Genomic DNA, 14227 nt, shown 5'->3' with positions numbered 1-14227 from the left:
TCCTTTTTAGAGCTTTTGCAATATTTGTCAATTTTTTTTCTAATCTTACAATGGGTTCAGTATTAGTAAATTGATGCTATTTAGCAAAAACAGCCACTACTTACCACAAGGTGGGTGTTTTACTAGAGCTCAGTCCAATTCCTGTACTGCCTGGGAGTACATAGAAAAATACTATGCCCCACGCCATCCGAGACAGGAAGTGGGGAAACCTCAAGCGCATCAACGTGACCTTGCCCCACTCTCCCCATGCATTGCCTGAGCCAGAACACTGCATGGAGGTAGCCCCATAATGGCACAATTAACCTGGATCTACAGTACAATGGCACTATGCCACATACATGATGCCAGGTACTGACAGAAGGGGTAAGAGAACCCTACTGACTATGCCATTAAGTGGTTATTTAATCCCCAGGCAAGTAGCAACTAAAAATCTGCAATGGTCTAAGGGGGATTTCAGCTTGAAATATCTGTCCACGTGCAGAACCACCTGATGATCACCAGACTTCTACCCAGTGATAAGAATCCACAGAGACAAGAGGAGCTCTTATTTACAGGCTTCCTGTCCCTGAGGCAGGGTCCTCTAATGGTGCCATTATGGTGAGGGGGAAACCAGATGTATATGCATATTGGCACATTATACCCATTAGATCTTCATGAATAGAGCAGGGAATATCAGTGCATTTTTAAACCATATAGAATTGTTTACCAAACAGTGTCACCAGCTGTTGCAAAACTACAACTCCCAGCATGCCCGGACAGCAGACATGCTGTGAGTTTTAGTTTTGCAACAGTTGGAGACACTGACTGGAAAATATAGAAAATCACATATACAAACCATCTCATTTTTATGTTGGCCATTTATAAAATGGATTTACATTGTTCATTTCAGTGAGCATTTTTACCAAAACCAGGAGGTGTCCAACATAAAAAGTGAAAATCTTTCCACTACAGTATATCAAGCTTCTTCCAGGAGTGGAACTGACAAAAGGAGAAAACCATTTGCCTAATCAGTTTTATATCGGCCTGTACTATTGGTCAATGTAAAGTTTGTTAAAATAACTTTACAATACAAGATATTTATGCATACAAAGCTGGAGTCACATTTGAGAATATAAAACTATTTATTGAACACTGCTCACCAGTATTTACATTGAAGTAAACAATATACAGTCAGGTAACATTCACTTACTACAAAGTTCTCCAGAGCACTTCCACTGAAGTCCTGGAGCTAAGAAACTATGATAAAGATTGGGCTAAAGCATTAACATGCACATCAACTGAAGGCTACAAAACACTTGCAAGTCTGTATTATAGATGCTTGGACTTCAGTAGATTGAAAACAATAAAAAAGCCTGGACAGGGCAAATACATGTATGTATCAAAAGCTCTGCAGGCCAAGAATGTTTGGTGGGGCCACTTTCTGCCAAATCACTGGTGTGGTTTATTCAGAAAAGACCTAAATAGATAACCTTATGATTCAGGTGGCCAAAAGAAAGAAATAAAGTCTACCCGTAAATAGCAAGGACTTTACTGCGCTTCATCTTCTGGACAAGAATGCCATGTTAGTCTCTCTTCATAAAATGCAATAACAACTTGAGGACATTTCATATTCGCTTCTTTTGCCGGGACCAAATCTGCTTCATCAGAGTCTTTCCTGTAAGAATATACAATAGGTTAAAGTAGGTCCACAAATTGCATGCAATAAAGCTAATTTTTAACACTTCCAGCTATTAAGTCAGTGGGGGAGATTTATCAAAACCTGCCCAGAGGAAAAGTTGCCCAGTTGCCCATAGCCACCATTCAGCTTGTTTCTCATTTTTAGCAAAATGAAAGCAGCAATCTGATTGGTTGCTATGGGCAACTCTTCCTTTACACAGGTTTTAAAATATCTCCCAGTATTCCCAAAGGCATCATGATAATTAAAAAGGAACCCACTGGCCAAACACGATACTGTGTAATGCCTGGTGCAGGGTGTGAATGGGACAGTGCATGACTTATTCTCTTGGAGGTTGCACTACACTAGGTGTAACCGTACCACTCGCTTTATAATCGGCCCGCACGCCGCCCCCCATATCTCCTGTCTTGTCTTTCTTCCAAGCTATACATGTTAAGGTCCTTTAACCTTTACGTCACTTTAGGCAATAGATAATATGTTACCATGCCAAATTACTATAAGTCAATGCATCTCAACATTATAAAATTACAGTGGCTACTTACCATTTCATAAGGAACATCAGCTCCCCACTGCTGTCTGTAGCTCCAATTATCCTTTCTGGCTCTAAACCTCTAGTAAAACCTCTTGGTTTGTCAACCTAAATAGGATAAATAATAAAAAAAAATTCACACAATCACACAACCACTAAATGCACTTACAGACAAAAAGGAGATACATTATCTGCAACAAGCACAAAGCCTGTTAAAGTAGCATTAGTAATGTCTATGAGAGATAATCCTAGTCTTACATTATAAAGGCCACAATTTAGCCTTTACTGCTAGAGTGGAGCTGGAATAGTTAGTCGTCTTTGCAGCAATAAAACTTTAGTACTAGTTTTATTCTAGTTAAAGGACAACAGATTTTACTTTAGTCAGGCCATCACTGACAACTAGGGGGAGCTAGCAATAGAACGCAGCCATACCGATTCTCGTTTCTTCTTTGCTTTGCTCTCTTCAGATTCACTGTCTGACACTGATTTACGCTTGTTTTCTATTGGACCTTTTTCTTTGCCAGCCTTTTGAGAATTCAGGAAAGCTTCAATTAACTCTGGACAATCCAAGTTCTCTTCTGGTTCCCAAGTGTTGTCTGCGCTATAAGGCGGGGACAAAAGAAAAAAAAAAAAAAAAGTAAGATATTGCATACAGGATGCTATAAAATAAAAAATTAAATAATTCAAGAAGCCCATAGTTGGTGCACAACATTGCCACCAAACCACAAAACATAAGCCATATGTGTTAAAGGTACATTGTATTTGAATGGAAGTATTACCACAGTAGGGCAAGATTTATGAATCACTAAGACATGGCCAAGTTGAGTGATGGCATGAGCGCTCATGTGACCAGCATTTATGAATATTTAAATCTAGTTAGCAGGCCCGTCTCAAAGTGCAAGTCAGCGCTGGAAGAGGGGGACCGGAGGATTTAGGGTTCCAGACTGCAGGTAGGTATAGCAGTCCGAGACCCCGCATCGGTCTCCTGTTCACCCGCATTACAACCTGGTGTAACAGGGCTGTGGAGTCAGTAGATAAATGTTCTGACTCCGCAGTTTCTTGTACTTCCAACTCCTCTGTATTAATATGCGAATGTATTTTATACATTCCTTGAAGTAAATAAAGGCAACATACCTGTCATTACCACAGGACTACTGGCTGGGAAGCCAACAGTCTACTGTATTGAACAGTTTGTGTGCTTATCTGCTGCTGAAGATTGGGCAGTGGGAGGATCCAGGAATGGGCATTTATTATAAAACATGATTTTCCTAGTAGAATCCCATAGTCATGTTTAAAGTTTAAAGGGGTACTCCGCCCCTAGACATCCCCTATCCAAAGGATAGGGGATAAGATTTCAGATCGCCAGGGTCCCGCTGATGGGGACCCCCGAGATCGCCTCTGCGGCAAGTTCGCTCTGTGCGTAATGATGGGCAATACAGGTGACGGAGCAGCGTGATGTCATGGCTCCGCCCCTCATTACATTACAGCCCGCCCCCTTAATACAAGTCTATGGCAGGGGGCGTGGTGATCAACATGCCCCTCCCATAGACTTGTATTGAGGGGCGGGTCGTGACATCAAGAGGGGTGGAGCCATGACGTAACGATGCTCCGGCCCCTGTATCGCCCGTCATTACGCACAGAGCGAACTCACTGTGCAGTAATGATCCCGGGGGTCCCCAGCAGCGGGACCCCGGCGATCTGACATCTTATCCCCTATCCTTTGGATAGGGGATAAGATGACTAGGGGCAGAGTACCCCTTTAAGCTAACAATCGAGTTTACTAACAATCGAGTTTAATTCAAGTTTTTATAGCCTTTTTCCAATGGTTTACAGCTTCAGTCTTGAACTATTGACCCTCCATTCCCTTCACTTATACAAGTGTCTCTAGTCCTGCAAAAAACATTTACTTAATCCCTTATCAGTGAGGTGAGGTTACCCAAGGGTTTCCTGTAACAGCAGAACACAACACTATGGAAAGTATAAGTATAAAGTATTGCCGCTCCTAATTGTGCGTTGTGTGCCATATAGTAAAGCACATGAAAAGCATGCTTTACCCCTTCACGGTCACTTAACGTGTTCATTTTGCAGTTACGTAAGGCACTGCATGCATTGGTCTTTATTCTCACAGTAGAGAAGTCATTATTTATAACTGAATTGGGACATTTAAACTTCCTTTTTTTATTACAATCTAAATTTAGTAGGAGTTGGAGTCCGAGTCTGTGCATTGTTTGCCGACTCCACAGCCCTGAAAGTGTGGGTGAACGTTTCCCTTTAAAATGGTTCTACTGACCCCTAACTATTTTTCTGTATACGGGGTGGTATGAGGGCTCATTTTTTGCGCCATGATCTGAAGTTTTTATTGGTACCATGATTGTTTTGATCGGACTTTTTGATCACTTTTTATACATTTTTTTTAGGGTATACAAAGTGAAAAAAAAAATACGCAATTTTGTACATAGTTTTTTTTATATGTACACCGTGCAGTTTAACAAAATTTTTACAGTTCATACAGTTACACAAGCGACGATACCACATGTTTATTTTTATAAACTTTAAATAGGAAAAGGGGTGTGATTGAAACTAATTTAGGAAGGGGTTAATTCATACATTTACACACACACACACTTTTTTTGGCCCCCATAGGGGACTATTACTTGCAATCCTTTGATTGCATACACTGAACAATGATATGCCATAGCATTGATCAGTGTAAACTGCGCTTAATTGCTCAAGCCTGGATCTCAGGCTTGGAGCAATCAAATGCCGGACTGACAACATGGAGCACAGTAAGGCACCTCCAGCTGTCCTCAGCTGTTTGGAACACTGCAATTTCACCACGGTTGCCCCAAACAGCTCTGCTGAGCTAACCGGCAGAGATTTCTCCTGGTTTAGACGCCGCAATCAACTGACCGCGGCATCTAAATGGTTAATACCAGACATCAGCCCGATTGGCAATATCAACCAGGACCCAGCAGATTTGAAGCTTCACATTACGGGAGCCTTTGTAGTTAAAGAACTTATCCCCTATGCAAAAGAATAAGAGAAGTTCTAGATCACGTGGGGTCCGACCGCTGGGACCCACACGATCTCCTGAACAGGGCCCCGGAAGCCTGCTGGAAGTGATCGTGCCGATCCCCGCAGGAAGCCATGGCTGAAACGCCCCCTCCATGTATCTCTATGGGATACAAGGAAGGGGCGTGTTGGCCACTGTTCAGTACGAGTGCCTGCACGTCCCCTTCCTGCAGACTGCCAGGGCCCCATCCAGGAGATCGCAGGGGGTCCCAGCGGTCGGACCCCACGCGATCTATAACTTCTCCTATTCTTTGGATAGGGGATAAGTTATCTTTCACTAAAAAACTCCTTTAAAAGGAAATCTCACCAGTGTCACCTGCATTAACCTGCCGGTACAGACAGGTAGTGCAGGGGACACTGATGACAACGGCACTCACCTTGTCCTGGTCTGTAGCGGGGGGATCTCCTGTAATCTTCTCCAGTATCTTTGCTCCGGGCACCGGCTTGTGGCACGAGCAGAGCTTAATGACGTAACCACTGCTGCCCGGGAACCTTCAGAAAGCAGTTGAGGCATGGGTGGTGCTTAGTGAGGTCACCGCTGCTTCTTTCTGCAGGGTCCCGGGCAGCAGCGGTTAAGTCATTAAGCTCTGCCCATGCCGGGAGCAAAGATACCGGAGAAGATTACAGGAGATCCCCGCTACAGGCCAGGACAAGGTGAGTACCGTTGTCAGTGTCACCTGCACTACCTGTCTCTACCGACAGGTTAGTGCAGGTGACAGGTTTCCTTTAAAAACAAAACTCAAGAGCTGCAATATTGCAAGTTCTTTCAGTCACTCTAAGTATTTTTGTTTCATTGTACATTTTATGGTAAAATGGAAGATGCTATTGCAAAGTACAATTGGTCAAAAAAAAAAATTTCTGCACTCTGCGTTACATGCATTTTTAAGTTAAATATATACAAAATAAATCTCAAAAAAAATATATAAAAAAAACTGCCATAGAATAGTAATTGTTAACCTTCCAAAAAAAAAAAAAAAAAGGAAAGAAAATTATGTAGAAGGCATAGCTTTGTTTAAGAATGACTCCCTAGTGGAAACAAAAATGGGTTAATATTGTAATGCCAATGGAGATAGTCACTGCCATTAATTGTTCAATGGGAGACCTTAAAAGGGAACACCAGTTAAAAAAAAAAAAAATAAAAAAAATAAAAAATAAATGGAATTGTAAATTACTTCCCTTAAAAAAAAATCTTAATCTTTCCAGTACTTAGCTGTTGTATACTACAGAGGAATTTCTTTCCAGTCTGACCACAGTGTTCTCTGCTGACACCTTTGTCCATGACAGGAACTGTCCAGAGCAAGAACAAATCCCCCTAGCAAGCCTATCCTGCTCTGGACAGTTCCTGGCTTGGACAGAGGTATCAGAGCACTGTGGTCAGACAGAAAAGACAAGTAAAATACAAATCTTTAACTTTGTGGCACCAGTTGATTAGACATTTTTTCCTACTGGAGAACCCCTTTATAAAAACTGGGAAGTACATCCTGAACACCAGAGGGGAAGGGGATATTTTGCCTTCTTCCTCTCCCTTATAAAAATACTGAAATAAAGCTAGTGGAAACAGGTTGTCTGCAGCATTAGCACAATACGTTAGCCTTTAAGATGTAGAAATCTCAGGCTTAACAAAGCAAGTTTTCTTCAAAAGAGTTGAAACAAGTATCAAAGCATGCTTACATAAAAAGGCAACCATGTAATAGATTTGCACTTTGTCATTATTGGGGGTCACATCAACTGGACTGCAACCAACTGGCCCTTTAATAGCACATCATAGCTATGCACCATTAAAGTCTACACCAAGATCACCCATTTAAGCTCTCATCACCAGTATACCTTCAGAAGGGCATGGCTATAGACTTTAGAGTGTCCCTATCGTCATATAAAGCTTTTGATCTGTTGGGATCTGAATGTTCAGATCATTATCCCTAGATATAATCAGGTAATTGGCATGTTAATGCACTTTCTTGCCTGGCTGGCCACAATTTACCCAGTGCTTCAAGTCTATGGGGCCATCTTCTACTGGACAGAGACTGAAGAAAGCGAGTGAAGTTATCTACTGCTAGTTTTACCCAGCTGCAGTCATACAAAAGTTTACACACCCCTGACAATTTCCATGAATTTCATTTATAAATAATTGAGTATTTGTACCAGCAGGTAAGCAAACACATTTGGACAAGCTAGATTCATTTTGGAAGAAGTTGCTGTGGACTGATGAGACAAAATTAAAGTTATTTGATCATAACGAGGGGCATTACCAAGGCAAACATCTGCTACCTACAGCTAAATTAAGTGCAGGTTACATCAAGCTGTAGGGCCAGTGCCAAAGATGGGAGTTAAAGTTAAACTTGTTAAAGTTGAGGGTCAAATGGATTTCACTCAATATCAACAGATACTTGAGAATAATGTAGAGGAATCTGGCACAAAGTTGAATTTACTCCAGGGATGGACATTTCAACAAGTCATTGACCTAAACCACTGCTCAAAATATAATCTGGCATTTATACAGAGCAACAAGTCCAATGCTATGGAATGGCCATCCCAGTCCACAGACCTGAATACCACTGAATCTGTCATGTGAAGCGGGGCATGAATGTAAAAATGTATATATTTATTATCACCTATAAACCTGCTGTCCATGCTCCACTATGAAACAAGGAGGAATGGTCCAAAATCCCTCCACCCAGAATCCATTGACACCTATTACAGTTTATAGGATGCCTCTAGAGGCCACCATTTCTGCTAAAGGAGGCTCAACTAAATATTGATGTGATATGTCTGTTGGAGTGACCAGATGTACGCACCATCTTTTGTTTTGATGCAGGTTGCTCATTTTTTTGTTCATCCAATAAACCTTTTTTCACTACTGAATTATAACTGTCTTTCAGATATCTGAAAATTGCTAATACAAAACACCCATTTATTTATAAAATGAAAATAATCATTGAAATTGTCAGGTTTGCCTAAGCTTTTGCATATGACCATCTAGAGTTGTAGTGGTCTGGACACTGACCGGTCAATACATTTGACGTGTTCCTGTGACATGTCAGAAGTTTTGTATAATCACACACTAATAAACCATATGCAGTCTAGTTGTCTGTTTCACAAAAATATGCTTGTGGCACAAACATTTGTAAAAAAAAAACTCAATGTAATCACTGCTACGCTAAATTAAGTCTCAAAATTTATGGCCATGCAACAAAACATGATATTAAGTCTTAAAGGAGATATCCAGTGCTGAAAAAACTTTATCCCCTATCCTAAGTATAGGGGTTAAGTTTCATATCGTGTGGGGGGGGGGGGGGGGGGGGGGGGGAAGAGGGGGAAGAGCGCCTGTTAACCACCACACGAAGCGGCGTCCGACACGCCCCCTCAATTCAGCTCTGTGGCAGAGACTGAGATTGCCGAAGGCAGTGCTCCGGCTCTGCCATAGAGTTGTATTGAGGGGGCATGTTAGCCGCCGCTTCGTGCGGTGGTCAACACACCCCCTTCCCGCGGGCCCCAGCAGTCGGACCCCCCCCCCCCCCCCCCCCCCCGCAATCTGAAACTTATCCTTAGGATAGGCGATACGTTTTTCAGCACTAGACTACTCCTTTAATACATTTTAACCAGTATGCATCTCTGAGCAAAACAAACAAACATGAAAGATCTCCTGACTACTTGAATTGCATACATGAGTCTTTATACTTACTCTGTAAACCCTTTCCACTTTAGATAATATTCAACCTTTCCATTTACAACACGTCTGTCCAGAACCTTTTCTACAACAAACTCTTCAGGTTCTGCCTCTTCAACTTTCTTGCCCTTTCCATTCTGCTTCTTCCCCATTTTCTGTCAATGTGACAAAAGAATTATAAGAAGTGGGTCACATTTAAAAACTTAATATTTGCCAAAGATATGTAATCATAATACTGTACATGGTAAAGGTTTATTATCATGCATTTACAGACAAACAATATGTGATTTGTTATACAAGGGGCTTTGCAGCTGATATTTAAATGCACATGCAGTGACCCAACATTGCAACCTGGTTGTTAGAAATCAATGAGGGGAGAACATTTTTTTTTTTTTATATATAAAATCACAATCTACCCCTACAACTGTCTAGTCATGACCCTGCAATGACCGACGCCACCATCTGAGTATGTAGGACTATCTTTTTAAAGAGTTTAAACTGACCCCAATGAGTGAGATTTATCAAAACCTGTCCAGAAAATGAGTTGCCTAGTTGCCCATAGCAACCAGATTGTGTCTTTCATTTTTGAAAAGGCCTCAAAAAAGAAAGCAATCTGATTGGTTGCGATGGGCAACTCAGCAAATTTTCCTCTGGGCAGGTTTTGATGAATCTCCCCCAATGTCTCTTATGCAGCAACAAGTACATTGAAGCCAGTGACATCAGGACAAAGCTTAAGTTATATGACTGCATTCACATCTGAATCAAAGGGTTTCAGAAAAATACAAGGCATAGGGGAAGCATTCCGTACAATTGTGTCAATTAAAATGCCAGATATGGCAAAAACAAGACAGATCCCACTAAAGTCAATTGAGTCTGCAGGTGCCTGGCACCACTGATATTTCATTTATCTGCTATTAAGAAAATTGAGACATTGATGCACAAGTGAGAACAGCCTTAAACTATGGCATCATTTTCATCAGCAGTCATATATCCTAGTTATGTTTAGCCATCTTACTGAGAAAAATAAAACCAATTTACTAGTCAGTCATATACAGGAAATAGGCAAAGATTCTCATTTGAGGTGATTTTTATGATTCCGGGAACAAAATAAATAAAAAAAAGTTTCCAGGCTTTCCCATCTCTAGTAAGAACCAACCACTTTTGAGAACAGAGTTAAACAGAACTACACACATTTAACGTGATACTCCGGGAAAAAAAAAAAAAAAAAAATCCTTATCCTATATTCTAAAGATTGCAGATAAGTGTCAGATCGCAGGGAGGGGGTCCGATCACAGTTTGTTTAGTTCAGGCCACACAATCATTGAGCCATCACTGGGACCATACTGCTACTCACTTCTATCAGTGTCTGCTGCTCATTCCATGTTTACACAAAGATGTGCATCATACATTATTTAGGGAAGCACAGTCACTTGTTCATCTGACCACTGGGTCTTTTATACAGGACAATAATCTGCCTAGTTGGCTGATAATCACCCATGTAAATATTAAAGAGTTATTCCAGCATTAAAAAAAAAAAATAATAATTTATCCCATATCCAGAAGATGGAAGATAGGTGTCTGACTGCAAGGGGCACAAGCTCTGGGATTCCCATTGATGGACAGTGCATGGAGTGCGCGCAGACACCACCGTTCATGCAGCAGGAAGATTTGGGATCACACAATCAGACACTTCCAGTATCTTGTGGGGAAAAGGATACTTTTTTGTTCAGTTTTTTCCTTAAAGGAGAACTCCAGACCATAAAAATTGTCCCCCATAGTGCCGGCAGTAAAAAAAAAAAAAAAAAAAATGTACATACCTTCCTCCGCTCCCCCGGGGCCTCCGGTAACCGGCTCCGGTCTCCGCCGCAATCCACTTCCTGGTTGCCGGTGGTCAGATGAATCAGCCAATCACCAGCCGCAGCGCAGTCCAACTTGGCCGGCGATAGGCTGAGCGGCAGTGTGAAGACGCTTCAGGGCACAAAATTCTTCACTACACCGGCACCTGCGGCCGGGGCCGAAAACGTCACACTGCCGCTCAGCCTATCGCCGGCCGAGTCGGACTGCGCTGCGGCTGGTGATTGACTGATTCATCCAACCACCGGCATCCAGGAAGTGGATCGCGGCGGAGACCGGAGCCATTTACCGGAGGCCCTGGGGGAGCGAAGGAAGGTATGTACATCTTTATTTTTTACTGCCGGCAGTATGGGGGACAATTTTTATGGTCTGGAGTTCTCCTTTAAACACTGGAATAACCCTTATACACTGTAGTATTTTGGCCTGGACTACGTGTCAATGCATATATAATTTTATATAAATAAAATAAATAAATAAAAACCAGCAGCTAAATAAATACAAACAAGCCAAATATGAACTGTGTTATGACTAGAGATGAGCAAACTTACAGTAAATTCGATTTGTCACGAACTTCTCCTGCATAAATTAGTTTAGCTTTCCGGTGCTCCCGTGGGCTGGAAAAGGTGGATACATTCCTAGGAGACTCTTTCCTAGGACTGTATCCACCTTTTCCAGCCCACCGGAGCGCCTGAAAGCTGAACTAATTTATGCAGGATAAGGCATCAACTGCCGAGCCGAGAAGTTCGTGACGAATCGAATTTACTGTAAGTTCGCTCATCTCTAGTTATGACCATCAAGGGTTGAAAAAAAAAAAATTGAGAAAATAGAGAGATATATATATATATATATATATATATATATATATATATATACTTTGCCTCCACTGGTTTTGATAAGTCTCCCCCTATATACATATAGCCCCAGATTTATCAAACTGTGTGGGGGAAAAAAAATACTGATTTTCCCACAACAACCAATCAGCGCTCAGCTTTCACTTTACCAGAGCTTGTTAGCTGAGCTGTGATTGGTGGTTTCTCTCACAGTTTGATAAATCTGGCCATAGTACACTACACACACTATGTTAGAGCACTGCATTCACCGCCAGGTAGCATATAAAGCCTGTGTAACCTTGATAAATAGGATTACTACGATGTAGGTGCTGTCTGGTGACTTGCTGACAGGACACATTATAGCACTACACGTATGCACAACAGTACGGGCGCATGCACACTACGGACAGTCTCAGAATTGCAGCAGAATCTCAATAGGATCCTGCTGCTTGGCACACACTACTCTGTATAGCCATTGTTTAAGTAGAAACCACCCAGATAAGCCCATCAATAGGACTTTTTCCATTAAGCCAGTGTTTCCCAGCCGGGGTGCCCCCCAGCTGTTGCAAAACTACAACTCCCAGCATGCCCGGACAGCCAACGGCTGTCCGGGCATGCTGGGAGTTGTAGTTTTGCAACAGCTGGAGGCACCCTGGCTGGGAAACACTACAATAACCACTCAGCGCAGTTCTGCTGATTTTCTGCAGTGTGCATGGGCCCTAAGGGTATGTTCACACAGGACTGAAACCCAGCAAATGACTCCAACAGGGGAGTCCAAACCTGCACCACTCCAGCCCGGTGTGTCCATACCCTAACTGTACTGTACAATGACATCCCGGGCTCCATCCATGTATCGCGATGGCTGCAGAGGCAAGGCGTCCATAACGGGCTGTAATAACGCTAAAGCCGGGGGGGAGCCGCACGCAGATAAACATTGCACCACTAAGCGCAATAACACCCCCTCTTTACCGCGATCCCCCCCGATATCTTACCGATCAGCGGAGCGCGCGGCGACCCCCAGACAAGAGCGACAAAGTTTTTTTTTTTTTTGTATTCTTCACCCTAGGCCTGATGGAGGCGCAGCCCCGCCCCGCGCATGCGCAGTCCCGTCCCAATCCACCGGGGCGCGCGCCAGCAGCAGTCCTGGGCAAGTAACACGTTCTATCCCCGCGGCGGCACATCCACCATTGATGCCCGGGAATGGCGGACCCCGTCCCCCACCACCACCCACCCTCCCTCCCCAGTAGACATATACAGAAGTGTAACAATAGAATCAGAGTGTTACTACCTGCGTCTCCAGACTGGCCTGCATCTAATACCTATTATCTGGTCACCTGGTCCTGGGGGTGAAATACATACAATAGCTTTTAGTACATGCAGGTGACTGAGAGGAAAAACATACACGGCGAGGACCGGCTGCACCCAATGGCTCTGCATGCAGCTGGCGGCGGCTATGTCGTGACTATAGATGGGCTGATGCGACATACATAAGCAGATGGGGGCGCTATTCCATCATATGTGGATACCTGTGGATCTCCAGTTGTTGCAAAACTACATCTCCCATCATGCCCAGGCAGACGAAGCCTGTCAGGGCATGATGGGAGTTGTAGTTTTGCAACTACTGCAGAATCAATGAATGCTAATATGCCAGCTATTACCACAACATGGCACTCGTATGAGTGATGGGCATCACGTTTCTGGGCACAATACAGACCCCATCAATCATACACAGAGCCCTCATTGTCAGCACTAGGAACGGTAACCCCAAAGCCTCCAGATCACAGCGCGCATGCGCAATGTATCAATATTCAATGAGGTTCTTTCACTATGAGACCCAGACTACTACATCTCTCGTTAACGGAGACTTCAGGTTACTGTCCGTTTAAAAATAACAGCCCTCCATCGCCACAAGCGGCAGTACTACCCCATCCCCTGGGGGCGCTGTGCAGTACACGTGTGCCAGATAATAGCTGAGCCTCACATGCTCGGGGTTTCCCGCCTGCACTGCGGTCACATACACAAGAGCGGATGGGAAGAGAGAAGTTACAGGAGCCTGCACCGTCACCGCCATCTTTGCCCGCCACTGCATTCCCGCACATTCGGTACACCGGTCCCCTCACTTATCGCTCCCCACCCCCCTATAAACAATGAGGCCCTATGGTCTGATAACAAAAGCACCCCGGCCCTCAGCCCAGCTTCCCCAGCGTGAAGCACCTCCACCCCCGAAGCCCCCCGGCCATTACCTGCCTCTGTGTCCGGTGCTGCTGCTCCGTCAGTTCTCACCGACAATCGCCTTCTACTGGCGCGCACTACGTCACCGCGCATACGGGAGGGGGCGGGGCATACTGGTGACGCGATAGAACAATGGGCTCTTCTAGGGTTCTGGCGGGGATTTCACTTGGCGCCAAGGTTAACTACTTCGCTGCTGGGGAGGTGCGGGCTTCTGGTGTGCGCGCATGTGCAGCCTAATGGGCTAGAGGTATGATAGGGGCCGCGGACTCCATCATATTGGTGACAGGATGATGATAACACATATAGCTTTGTTAGTGTTGATAGGTTTGTCACGACGAATGATGATTTTTCTTCTTGGGCTCAAGGGG

The 14227-nt window shown here is 43.6% G+C and overlaps 1 protein-coding gene across 5 annotated transcripts; it reads right to left on the bottom strand.

The window, feature by feature from the left end:
• Nucleotides 1-1102: 1102 nt before the first annotated feature.
• CBX3 (chromobox 3) lies at nt 1103-14022 on the bottom strand. 5 transcript variants are annotated; one of them, XM_056519841.1, is made up of 6 exons: nt 13871-13974; nt 12916-12967; nt 8959-9098; nt 2637-2805; nt 2218-2312; nt 1103-1654 (listed from the first exon to the last, which is right to left on the bottom strand). In XM_056519841.1, exons 2-6 carry the CDS (start codon nt 12937-12939, stop codon nt 1528-1530), a joined length of 555 nt encoding a protein of 184 aa, XP_056375816.1. In that variant the 5' UTR covers nt 12940-12967; nt 13871-13974; the 3' UTR covers nt 1103-1527. The 5 variants fall into 5 exon arrangements, with proteins under 5 accessions (XP_056375816.1, XP_056375818.1, XP_056375815.1 ...); XM_056519843.1 differs by having other exon boundaries at nt 13875-13974; XM_056519840.1 differs by lacking the exon at nt 12916-12967 and having other exon boundaries at nt 13875-14022.
• Nucleotides 14023-14227: the final 205 nt, after the last annotated feature.

The sequence above is a fragment of the Hyla sarda genome, chromosome 5 (genome assembly GCF_029499605.1).
Source record: "Hyla sarda isolate aHylSar1 chromosome 5, aHylSar1.hap1, whole genome shotgun sequence".
Lineage (NCBI taxonomy): Eukaryota > Metazoa > Chordata > Amphibia > Anura > Hylidae > Hyla > Hyla sarda.
This window is presented reverse-complemented; position numbering and strand designations above follow the sequence as displayed.